The following is a 13079-nucleotide window of genomic DNA, read 5'->3' as shown; positions in this document are numbered from 1 at the left end:
TTGTATTTGTTTAAGGGTCGTGATCCACAAGTGGATTTCATTTGGAGATGTTATTAACGAGATGGGAGGTGCTTGTTCTACAAATAGATTTTAAGTCTACTTGTGACAGGGGCGTGTCTACATTGCTCTTGTAGAGCGTTTATTCTAGACTGTGCACTCTCTTATGCTCTTATTTTCTTCTCTTGTGCTTGTCATAGTGCAATTTCTAACTCTTTAATTTTGTTTTCATTTGAATTCATGGTGGTTCTATCCTTTTCAACACTTACTGTGGGAAACATTTTGAACCCTTAAATTCTTTGAAATCACTAAAATGAGTTCGTTTATAAATTGTATGAAAATTAGCTCAATACCTAGATTTAAATTAACCCTCAGAGACACACTCTTAAAGATGATTAACCTATGGCCCTAATTTAGTAAAGTACAGACGATACAGATACTAGAACTTGTAACAAAGAGATAGAAAAAGAGAAGAAAGAAAGAGTTTTAGGAAGGTAAAAGCTGTCTACTTCCTTTTAAGTCAAGTTATTTAAACTTTTTGCTTAATGAACACTTTCTCAAACTTTTTGTCGCTGCTGGGCTTTGACAATAATCATCGGAAAAACTGAGCACACACCTTCTTGGGAGGACTTGGGGACTAAATTTTACCAAAAATTTATAACTTTGTATTAATCCCCCCCCCTTAAACCAAAGTTGTACCGAACTTGAGTACCACTGCCACCAGTTGTAAGGCTGCCCTACTTATCAGGGCTAAAATTTGGTAGCGTGTTATAACTGAGGCGCTATGGTAAGAATCGGTACTTAAAATCCAGTGACATTTGATATTTATTATTAAATAGAATAAAAGGAAAAAATGTTGTAATTCTTATTATTCTAAATTCTTTCAATACCTCTTCTGGGTCCGCTAATCATATATTCCGTGTGTCCGTTGTTCAGTACACGTTGTTTACCCGAAAAAAATTATTATTTTAGTTCTAGGCTATCAATACTTCTAATTGCAAGCGTTAATCTTGAAAAGTTAGACAAGGCTTGGGTGCTAAGGTAATTAAGATCCTTTACTTCAAATTATTGTTTTCTCAGAAACTAGGAATAACCTTTTGATTAGATCTCAAATTATTTGTTTAACCTACACCAAGCTCTTATTCTTATATCTTTTAAAAGGGTTAGTGTTCCTTGGACCTTCGATAAACTGAAACTTTACCACTTGAAGATTGAATCTAACTTGACGGAAAGAAATTGAAATTCTTAATTTGACAACATACTTCCTCTTTCTTCCCTAACCCAGCCGTATAACATCGAGGTCGCCTTTATATAAATAGTCGGCACGGGTTAACGAAATGAAAGAGTGGCTAAAAAGAGGAATGAGGTCTCCTTTTGTATAAACGTCAGAGAACACACAAGGAGGTAAGCAATATTCTTATCCAGGTAGTTCCAGTTTTCTGAGTGTAAGATGTTTTAAAAATAATAAGCTAAGTTCCAAGGGACACTAGGCGGGAACAGGAGTAACAAAACCTCTCCTAATGTTGACTCCTTTGTTGAGGTTTTTTTTTGCTTTCCTTAAACCCTAGGTTATTCACGAGTTTAAGTTTCTTCGGAGAAACTAATTTTATCCTATTTTAATCCTTGAAACGCTCTACCTTGTCTAGATGACCGAAGCCTTGGATAATTTATATAGACTAACTGAATTATAAACCCAAATCCCCAAATAGAAAATGTCACAGCTCTAAACTGTTTACGCGCATATTTTCCCGCCTCTAATCGGTTTTAATTAGATCACGCGTCCTTTAATAACAGTTTATTGATAACCCTCAAAAGGGAATTTTTGCTCTTTTTGAGTCTAGCCTAAGCGACAAAAATCTCTCTGAAGCTTATTACTTTGTTTCAGCATTATTCTCAAAGGAAATTTAGACAGACTAGGGGTAATTTTTATCCTAATTATAAAGAAAGACACTTATTCGGTCCAAGCCAAAATAATAAAGACTACCCCTTTTCCCCATAAAAATCTCTATTTTATCCTGTGTCTTGTTTTGTCGTTCTTGTCTCCCATTGGCTAGAGATCAGTTTTTATACAATCCTAGTTCTTTTGGCCAATCACAGTCGTTTTTTAAAAAATGACAGTTACTGCTCCCATTATGTTAAAAAAAAACAGTTCTGATGCAATTTTTATCATGTGGTATTATCAGGTGATATTTTTAAGCGTTCCTTCAATCTGGTTTTAAAACAGACTAGTTTATTTGCATTTTATGGTGACATAAATTATTGCTAAGTCAAAGACAAGTTTGTGCTTTATTGAGCCAAGGATCTCTCTTTGTTCAACTAAGATTCACAATTGTTATCTTTACACATAAGTCATTATAAGGCTTTTGTTATTTTTACAATTGAGTTATAATAAGGCTTTTGTTATTTTTACAATTTAGCTATAATAAGGCTTTCTCACACATCCAAGGTAAAGAGATGGCTTAACTTGACTGTATTAGGCTCTAATACTAGGTTATGAGAGTGGGAATGGCTCAGGGGAATCACACTGGTTCATAGATGCGCTTGGCCGAAATGCAGGAGGGAGCGTCAAACTTTCATCCAAAACGCATTCTACCCTCCCCCATTACTTTATATTTCTGTCCTCCAGCTCCGGATCTCTGTCACCCTCCGCCATTTCTGGCTCCAGACTTAGGATTATCTCCGTTGGCCTCCGCCATCTCTGGCTTAGGATTGTATCCGTCCCCCTTCTCCATCCCTGCCTCCGGGATTAATATTTTACCTAGAAGACTCTGGGGCTCTGTCTCCAGCCCCGGTCCACGCACACCCTGAAACCAGGACGCTTTCCCACCACCTATTAAAAGTCTGGTACACTCAGGGGCACCACAGGAAGGTAGCTACCACTACCCCCGTAGCCAAAGGTTACGAAAGTTGTTCATATTATTTGTGTGGGTTTGATGCCAATTTCGATACCATTAAAAAATACTAATAAATAGCTAAGCATTTATGAATCTGTCACCGCATTTCGGTTTTTTAATTAGAATAACTGTTGCTTCAACTAAGGTCTAAAAACTTGTAATATATCCTCGGGGAGAACCCGTACTGAACTGTACCATAGTCTATAACCTCCCAACCATGCAAATCTACATCATCTAAAAGAGCTTCTTTTGCAGCTGCGTGTAAAAAGAATATTTAAAAGAGTCAAAGACGACTCGTATTTAAATATACCTGGTGCCACAGATTTAGGAAACAAAAACAAATTTAGACTCTATCTTTTTCCTCTATAAGAAAATAGTCAAAAATGGTTCTATAAACTTACAGAATATGAAAAGCTTCATTCCAGAATTTATTTTTTATTTTTTATTTGGAGACGGACATTTGTTTGATTTCGGACCAGTGCTCTGTCGAAAACAAAGTCGGGTTATGCGGAAATATGATAGGAAACTGAATAGCGTCATCTGCTTTGGCACAAATAAGGATTTGTCAATGATCAATAGAGCTGTTCATATTCATCAATTCTTTAATGGCGGATAGAAGTGCGCTCTGAGCTAAATTAGAAAATGGAAGTATTTCAAACACAATTATCTCAACTACGAGTTGTTGAATTGAAAGCTGAACTTGAAAAAAGAAATATAGACACGAAGGGTGTTAAAGCTGTTTTAGTAGATAGACTGGCAAAGGTTTGTGTTGTGATTTGAATTTAGTAGGCTAGGCTAACCTTTAATTACAGCCTTTGATTAGGTATCCTGCTTGGGTTGAGCCATTAGTTTGTTTGCCGGTTCAAAACACAACAAAAGCAGGAATTAATACTAATACTATTTCATAACAACCAACATTGGGCTATCTATCTTGTGGTGATTTTTTTGGGGGGAGGGGTAAAGCTTGGGTTTGGCTGAGGTCCATAGGCTATTTTAGGTCAATATATACCAAATCATGTCATTGAGTTAGGACTAAAGTGAATACACCATTTGATGCCTTTTTTTATGCTGATTACGAATATAATAAGCATTTCTATCGGAAATGAATTTCAGCCCCCCCCTATATAGGCTATACCAAACCTAACCCTGACTGGGCATATATAGGGGGGGGGGGGCTGAAATAAATGTCTGATAGAAATTAATATTAAATTTGTAATAACCATAAAAAAAGGCATTGATTGGTGTATTCACATTAGTATTAAATCGAAGACATGATTTTGTAGATATTTACCCTATTTTATATTCTACATTGGATTTCTGGGTAAATTCTCATGTTTTATGGTAAAATTCTTGACAGGTTAGCCTACTTTTGGCTATCTTGGAAAGGGGTTAGAGTGGTTGCAAAAATGAGTCTTTCAGCAATGAATCCAGAGCCAAAAACTGGTAAATTTTTTGTTAGGCCTATTTATATTATTGACTTATGAATAAAGTAAACAAACCACTCAATGTTTTTTTTAGGCTCTTTCCCAGATATAATAGCCTAATAATTTTTGTCAAATGAATTTTACCCCCACCTCTAAATATACCAATTCAGGGTATATAGGCCTATTTGCACATTGGGGGGGGGGAAGTTCAAACTTACCTCTCATTTAGCCTACATAAAAAATGCAATTTGCCCCCACCCCCCTAATAAACCAATTGGTCTGTTAGTTTTTTTTTGAAATCACTCACATAGTCTTTAGGATACAGGTCCAGTTTTAGGTGTTTTCTTACAAGTCAGCTGCATCTTATGTGGGCTATTGTTGGTTTCTTGTTAGCTTGTTGTGACAGCATTGCAGGGGTACTCTGGTGGAGGCTAGGGGTTTGATTCCTATGCTGGATTGGCAATGGGGTAAATATATATGGATGTCCTCTATGCAGCTAATATAAAATAGTGAAGTTTATATATAGAGAAAAATTCCGTAGCCAATCATTATATATATAATTTTTTTTTAGCCACCTAGGTGGCTAAAATTAAGGAAAGTGTATATGTAGGAACCTTTAAATTTGCCAACCAGTTGGCTATTAGATTGCATCTTGTGTATAAATTTCAGCCTGAATTAGCCAGCTAGTCAGCTAATAAAAATAAGATAATGGTAGGCTATATACACTATAGAATTAGCTAACTAGTTGGTTATTAATGTCCAATGTATAAATAAACTTTAGTTTATTATAGCCAACTAGTCAGCTATCAATACACTCTCTAATAGCCTACACATGTGGAATTAGATAACTATTTGGCTATTAATGTCCAATGTATAAATAAACTTTAGTTTAAAATAGCCAACTGGTCAGCTATCAATACAGTCTCTGATAGCCTACACATGTGGAATTAGCTAACTAGTTGGCTACTAAGATCCTATATATATATAACCTTCAGTTGAAAATAGCCAACTAGTCAGATATCAATAAGGTTTTTAATACACAATAGAGCCTAGAATTAGCAAACTAGTTAGCTAATTCTAGGCTCTACTTTGTATGCTAAACTATATTGATTGCTGACTAGTTGGCTATTTAAAATTAAAACAAATATATACCTGGGATATTGATAGCCAACTAGTTAGCTAATTTTATATTGTATATATAACTCTAATATTAGCTGACTAGTTGGCTAATTAAGGCTTCAATGTATATATAGGTGAGATCTAATAGCCAACCAGTTGACTAATTTAAAGATTGTGTATATATACAGTTATATTCATATTAGCCACCTAGTTGGCTAGACATTTTTTTTCTGTATATAATGTTTGGCTAAGGTTTTTTTCTTTATATATAGACTGTACTATTTTCAATTAGCCATCTGGTGGTATCCCAATATATACCAAATCATATTATTGAATTAGGAATAAAGTGAATACACCATTTGATGCCTTTTTTTTGATGCCATTTGATGCCCCCCTATATATGCCAATTCAGGGTATATATTTCTACATTAGGGGGGCTGGGGGTAAAGTTTAAACTGAAAAATTCTACTTTAGCTACTTTTGGCTATCTTGGGTAGCAGTTAGGTTAGGAAAATGAAAATTTCAGGGATGGGTTTACTGGCTAAAGTATGTCTAAGGAAGGTGTTTTGAAGTACCTATCTCCACTCCTTCTCCCTCTAGAGGTCCTGAAATTTTATTCCTGAAAATCTATTGAAATTTTGAAAAAACAACATTTTACCTTTTAATTTTCAGTTTCTGTTTCTCTGGCTTTAGTTCTGAAAATACAATTCCTTTTATTTGAGTAGAATTTTAAGCTGTATCAATGTTTTTTTCAAAATTTAGGAAATGTATTTGCATATTTTTAAAACCTTAAAAATTAGGATTAAGCAAAGTTGTGAAGCTGGAAACAATTTTGTTGTACTTCTTTTAAGCAGAAGATCTATTTTGCAAGGTTTCACTTTGATAACATACAGATTTTTAAAGGTCATCAAAGGTGAGGATCCTCTAGAGGGAGAAGAAGTGGAGGAAGGTAGGCCTACTTCAAAATACCTTCCCAGCATATACTTAAGCCTGCAGACCCATCCCTGAAAGTTTCATTTTCCTACCCTAACCCCTTTCCAAGATAGCCAAAAGTAGTTAAAGTAAAATTTTACTGTTTAATCTTACCTCCCATTTACATCAGAAACAAAATTTGCCCCCACCCCCCTAATGTAGAAATATGTACCCTGAATTGGTATATATAGGGGGGGGGGGCTAAAATTCATTTCTGATAGAAATTATTATTATATTCATAATCAGCATAAAAAAAGCATAGAATGGTGTATTCACTTTGTTCCTAACTCAATAATATGATTTGGTATATATTTACCTAAAATGGTGCACCTGTAATGGAGATGGTGGTGACTTGGCAGCCATATCTGGCAGTATGGCATTGTCAAATCCTTTGCAGACTAAACTCATGCCTTGTGGGAGAGCTGATAGATGTATGCAGTCCCTTTGCAGAATTGTACCTTCATTGGTACAATGCACTTGGTACAATTGCAGCTGTTTGGCATGAGTAAGCACAATGGCTGAATTACTGGCACAATTACTGAGTGATCTTGACACATATGCTGTGACCTGCCCTTCCAAAACAAGGTAGGTGCCAAGCCCATGGCTAGAGGCATCAACAATGAGTTGATTAAAGTGGATAAAAGACACTTCTCACTTCTTTTAATTTTTCTTAATTTTACTTTGGTGGCTCAATTTTGCACTTGGGAAGAATTTTTGGTACTTGTCTATTATGTAAAACACACTCAAGAAGTGAAGTTTGGTGACAATAAAACATGATGAAAATAGAATACTTTAGTAGCAAAATAAACAAATGGCACCAAGGTACATCCTGCCATCATTTACATTCATACTTAGTAGAGCACATGTGTCAAGCACAGTAAAGGCACAAGGCCAAGTTCATTTTAATGCAACTCTTGAGGACATTATTGCATTCTGGCAGTATATTTCCAAGTTGTAGTTTTCAGAATTTTACTAATAAAGTATTATATTCTATTTTACTTTTTTTTTCATTAGGTTAAAATTGGTTTGTTTAGGTTATGTATTTAATTACCTTAAATCGCACTTGCTAGCGATAGGACAAATCCTGTGTCCACCAGCTTCAGTGATGATAGTTAATCATCATCTGTGGCGTCCCAAATGGTGCACCATGGTTTGTTGAGCCACTCCCTATCCACTGATGACTTTACCCCCACTATATATGATGTGCTTTACCCCCACTCCTAATGTGCAAATATATAGCCCATATTTGTTTCTAAACTATTATATTTTCATTGTAATTTTGTTTTATTTCATTAGCATTCACCAAAGTTCACTTCACAAGTGTGTTTTATATAATAGACTAGTACCAAATTTCCAGGGTGGAATATGCTGGGCTCCTCCCAATGGCACTGATTCATGAAAATGTAGGGGGGGGGGCAAGGATCATTTTGATTTGTTTTTAATGAAGAAAAATAGAACAGCATTGAGCAGATTATACCTAAAGTATGGGGTAGCCATAGATCTTAATTCCCATAATTACTAGCAACCACAATTCACTAGGTTGCAGCTACCATTGCAACAAGAATTACAATTATTTTTTGTTAATTACAATGAACATTATATGCTGGAATATCCTTTAAAATAAACCATGAAATAGCTGTATTATAATTCAGTGCCCTGCTAACTGCAGAGAAGAAGAAAAAAGATGCTTTCAATGCAGAATATTGTGATTGCAGCCACTTTTCTTGTTTTCAAGCCAGTGTGCATTGTCTTTGTTGTTCAAGCCAAGGGAGTGTAGTTTCCATTATAGGATTTTTAGACAAGGCAGTTCTAATGGTCCACTTGTCTCAATCTGACATCATTTTTAGGAGTACAGTCCTATTAAATAGCTGGGGGAAAATAAAGTACAGGGGTGACAAATAAAAACAAGCAGTTAGCCAGTCTTGTTGCTTTAATATAGCACATAGCTAAAATAGAAAATAGCTATGTAGTATAAAAAGAAGGTATTTTTCAAAGTCTATGGGGCTAATTGCCTGCCTGTCACCCTAACTGGCATATCTGGCCTCTCCTACCTTAACCCTAGGCTATACACCCAAATTTACTGATATATTTATTTATAAGTAGATTTGATTGGCCATTATGGACCAATAGTCAATTAGAAATAAGTAAAGATGAAATGCAGACCCACAAATGAATATGGAAACTGTTTTTGTTCATGAACAAAAACAAAAAAATGTAGAATTATAAGATTTGTATTTAAAATACAAATATACGTCTTTGCCTTTTTTCCTTTCTTTTTTCTTACTTTTAGTGTGAATAGATACTGTAACCATGGTGCAAGGTTCTTGTAGTAACTGTTGCTTAAAACCAGAAATCAAATGGAAAAAGATATGTACCATTTGCTTCTCAGTCTCCCTCCTAATGAGGCAAAATGTGGCCTTGGGCTATTTAGCAATTTTTTTAATTTTATAGGCTTGTCATTGTTTCTCATCACCAGTTGGTTCATTATATTAAAAAATAACCCTACCTTTGAAGCAGTTCAGAGGCCAGCTGTAAAGAAGATAAAGGGGCTTAAATTATTCTTATACAAAGTTTATATTAATTTTATCCATTGCAACCATTAAGCTACTTCATCAGTATAGTTATCAATCTCTAAAACTCCCTCAAAGAAGAAATAACATTATGATCCAATCCAGACACCTTTGACTAGCCTAATGTTGAGTGGAAGCATAGTTGGGAAGCTAACCAACTCATAATGGCAATTCATTCCTGTAGTTTTTATAAGGGTTCTGCCCTTGTTATTTTGGTTTATTTTTAGATAAATACATTTGGAAGAATGTTGGAGTAGAATAGTGCATTTTTTTTTTCTGTCCTATAATTAGTTTTAACTGGACTACCATTCTAATTAGCTTAAAAAGAACAAATTATGTAGCCTAAATGGGTCACCTAACTTCTTTTGATGATCCTAACAAGATGATGAATGATTTAATTAGAAAATTTCAATGCAGCCAGTGAGCCATGATAATGAATAAACTTGTTGCAAAATCAGGTTGAATATGGATGTATTTGCAACAAAATTGTAGCTTTCAGAACCATGGTCAAAGAAAATAATACAAAATATTTAATGTCTGTTTAGTGAAAGACAAAATGCTACTAAATTTATTTTTCCACTTGTAATTCTTTAGATGTAGTACTAGTACAAGACAAGTATAGTTGAGCCTTAACAGAGAAATATATAATGGAATATTTTTATCTACGTACATCTTTTTTTAGGTTCTAGTTGAAGAAGGTGTCAATCCAGACTCATACATGGAGAGTTTAACTAAAGGAGAAGGTATGTGTAAGCCATAATTATTTGGTTATTGATTCTAACAGTCAATCAAGCTTTTTTTTTTGTTAAAAAGGGTAATAAGCCCCCTCTTTTTTCCAAGATGATGTGTTTGCAAGATATGACCAAGTTCATAGAAGCTTCCTTTTGGAAAATTGTTAAGGTTTATTGAAGTTTTTATTTATGCACAAGCAACAAAAGTACATAGAATACTCTTCACAAGGCTCTATGGCTGGGTATGCAGGAAGAAAGAAAAAAAACTAGCAAAAAAGCAAAACAAGAAAGAGAAAAAAAACACTAAAAAGGAAAATGATATAATTTTTGTACAATTCTGAAAAAGGCTTATCCTAGCTTTGCCTCTGACAAGACTGCACGTCTTGGCTTTACTCTAATTAGCCATGGCTCTCAAGATTTTTATCACAGTTCATCAAGTTGCTGGTTGACTGGTGACAAGCAGCTGCCCCCAGCTCAGTGTCTGCCAAAAACCAAGCAGGAGCAAAGTGTCATGCCCAATAAAAAAATGACTGCAACTTAGCCCATTGACATCAACCTTACTAGTGCATAAAAAAAAAAGAATTAGTAAAGTTATTCAAAAATCAAACTGTTTTTACAATGCCTACACAACAATCCATCACTTCTTGTTCATTGCAGCTTTTGCAGGGGGGGGGGGGGGGCCTCCCTGATTTAAATCAGGTTTAGAAGGAGATAAGCTTTCAAAAGTAGCAGTTTTTTTCAACATTGAGAAAATAAGAGGTAAATTTCATAAAAAAAATAGATCATAGTTAGATTATTAGGGTAAACCAAAAATATTAATTGCTTGATTCAATGCTGTACTTTTTTTTTTGGAAAACAACATTTCTGAAGAATTTGTTTAATATTTTCAAAAGATTAAGAAAACCATGTAAATGAAACTTTAAGGAATAAGTCTACATATCAAATCCTGTAAGTCTCTAAAAGTGTCTTTCCCCTAGCTTAACTAATTACCTTGAAATAATAATAAAAAATTTGTCCTGAAAATGATTGATTACCATATAAGAGGTAGAATCTCCACTGCTATAATTTTGGATCAGAAAATGTATTTCTTTTGTATCAAAAAGATTTTTTTTTGGGGGGGGGAAACTATTATCCTGTATGTTTTTTGTAGTATCATTCTAAATGAAAGTCCTTGGAAAGGTTATATCCTGAGACGGTTATATCTTTGAAAAGGAGGAGGCTTCTTTTTTTATGTATCTATGGCAACTTTTCTTTGTTATTCTTAAAAAATTGTGGACATCATTCTATAATACTTCTAAGGAAGGAGTCTCATTTCCATGCATTTATGACTTGGAATAAACTTCAGATTAGTGGTAGATAGCCTCATTTACATGTATTTAGGCAAACAAAAATAAAAAGTTGTTTTTTGTTGATACATCAAGTTTCATGAATTCTTTTTTTGCAGGCAAAGATGGAAAGTTGGATGAAAGTGTTGATGGAGGAGAAGAGAAATCAGATAAAGATGGAAGTGGAATAGAACCAGAGGGAGAATCAATGGATCAAGATCTAACTGCAGTAAGTCATGAATCTTTTGAAAGTGAACAATTCAATGAAGTTTTGGCAGGAATTGAAAGGGTAATGCTGCTTTGTAATCTAATCCAGCTTTTCCCAATATGCGGCATGTATTAAAAAAAACAATTCTATACAATAATTGTGAGTTTTTACCCAATATACAAAATTGTAAAAATAGCATAGTAAAAAAATGCAAGCAAATTTAGTGTCTATAATCCCTATGATGGTCAAGGGTGCAAAGTATCAGTTTCCTTAAGGTGTGCGTGGGTGGTGGTGGGAGGGGGAGAATCTTCTATTTTTTTTAAGAGGAATTAAAGTGAATAAATAATAATGAAATAGAACTTGATTAGCATTAGTATTCTGAAAACTTGATTAGTATTTGCTTGTTTTATTCCGATTGTTTAATTAAAAAAAGCTTAAAATTATACATTTTTCTGGTAACAGCCAAAAAAAGTAACATAATATTTGTGTGGGTTATGTGAGGGGGGGGATTCTTATATGCATTAGTTGTTGTTTGCTTTTCTTTGAATTTATTTTTTGCTTGTTTCATGCTTCATTTATTCATTCATAGTAATTTCTTTTTGTTTTAAGCTGTTATTGAAGTTTAACCATTTCTGCTTGTTTCAGGTTTTGGTTTCTGTGTATTGCTCAACTTTATTGCTTTTTTTCTATTTAGTATAGTTCTACTTTTCTTTAAACGTCCTAAAATTTTTCTTTGAAAGTTACAATATTTAACATATTCATAAATATGAATGTCCATGATTTCTTTTAATATTCCAGCTATGAATTACCTCTATAGACACTTTTTCCATTCTTTTTAATATTAAGGACTGATATTGGACTTAATGATAAATGGACAACTTAGGACTGGAATCCCCATCAGATGCAAATATTACTCTTTGCACCCTTCCCCAGTGCTATTGTCATAATAGTGTGATTGTGTCAAAAATCACTATAAGTTTTACTACGCTCAAGATTACAGAAAATGTGCATTGAAATATAAAAAAACTCCATTTAACCATGAGTCTTAATTAGTTTTGTAAATACCGATTGGTGTCAGTCTTTTTTTCTTTTTCTTTTTCAATACAAAAAAAAGAATTGATAGAAATACATTGTTTTGGGAAAGAGAAAAATATACTTTAGGGCTTGGGAAGGGGGCTGTGGCTCCTCCTCTTTCAAGTTCTGGCCTTACAAAATGTCCATATTAATCAGATTTTCCTCATTCCTTCCATTGGATTTGCCTATTTCTTGGGGGTTTCGACAAAGCTGCTCCCTCTCAGAAATAGATTTTCGTTTATGAGAGAGAGATAGATTTATTAACAAAACAGATAATAAACAAAAAATTATTGCTAGCTCCCCTAAAAGGCGAGATAGAGAACGAAATCCTTAAAACAAAAAGAACACTTGACCGCCAACACCAATAATACCATCACCATAAATAAAAAAAAAATCGTTACTTTACTTTTCCTCCAGGAATATGATATCAGCATAGCCCCCACAATAAATAATTAAATAAATCAAAACTCATATTCTACAAAAAGCAGTTCTATAATTTTTTTTTTTTATAAATATATAAGGATCTCCAATAATCTTAATATCAATAGTTAAACTTTTACATTTCCATGTAACACTATAAAAAAAAAAAAAAAAAAAAAAATGAATAGGACGAAATGCCTCTAGGTACATAGAAGTCAACACTACCCCTTGTATTATGAGAATGAACAGTAGACCTAATGCACAATAAATCACAAAAACAACGAGTGAAGACTGGTGTTACATACTTACTTTAAGAAAAAAAATGAGCTTCGGTGACTATTTTGA

The 13079-nt window shown here is 33.9% G+C and overlaps 1 protein-coding gene across 2 annotated transcripts in view; it reads left to right on the top strand.

Annotated features, from left to right (window-relative positions):
• Nucleotides 1-3499: 3499 nt before the first annotated feature.
• LOC148942934 (uncharacterized) overlaps nucleotides 3500-13079 on the top strand; it is a 60873-nt gene continuing 51293 nt past the window's right edge. The window contains exons 1-3 of one of the 2 annotated variants that reach the window (XM_089102551.1): nucleotides 3500-3653; nucleotides 9659-9719; nucleotides 11152-11261. In XM_089102551.1, the coding sequence (XP_088958677.1) occupies nucleotides 3534-3653; nucleotides 9659-9719; nucleotides 11152-11261 (291 nt within the window). In that variant the 5' untranslated portion in view covers nucleotides 3500-3533. Of the gene's footprint in view, nucleotides 3654-9658; nucleotides 9720-11151; nucleotides 11322-13079 lie in introns of both variants that reach the window. The other variant, XM_089102550.1, reaches the window with a different exon arrangement.

This window comes from Artemia sp. Qi Xiang Cuo, chromosome 16, assembly GCF_049724085.1.
Source record: "Artemia sp. Qi Xiang Cuo chromosome 16, ASM4972408v1, whole genome shotgun sequence".
Classification (NCBI taxonomy): Eukaryota; Metazoa; Arthropoda; class Branchiopoda; order Anostraca; family Artemiidae; genus Artemia; species Artemia sp. Qi Xiang Cuo.
The sequence above is the reverse complement of the archived record's forward strand: the minus strand, read 5'-3'. Positions and strand labels throughout refer to the sequence as shown.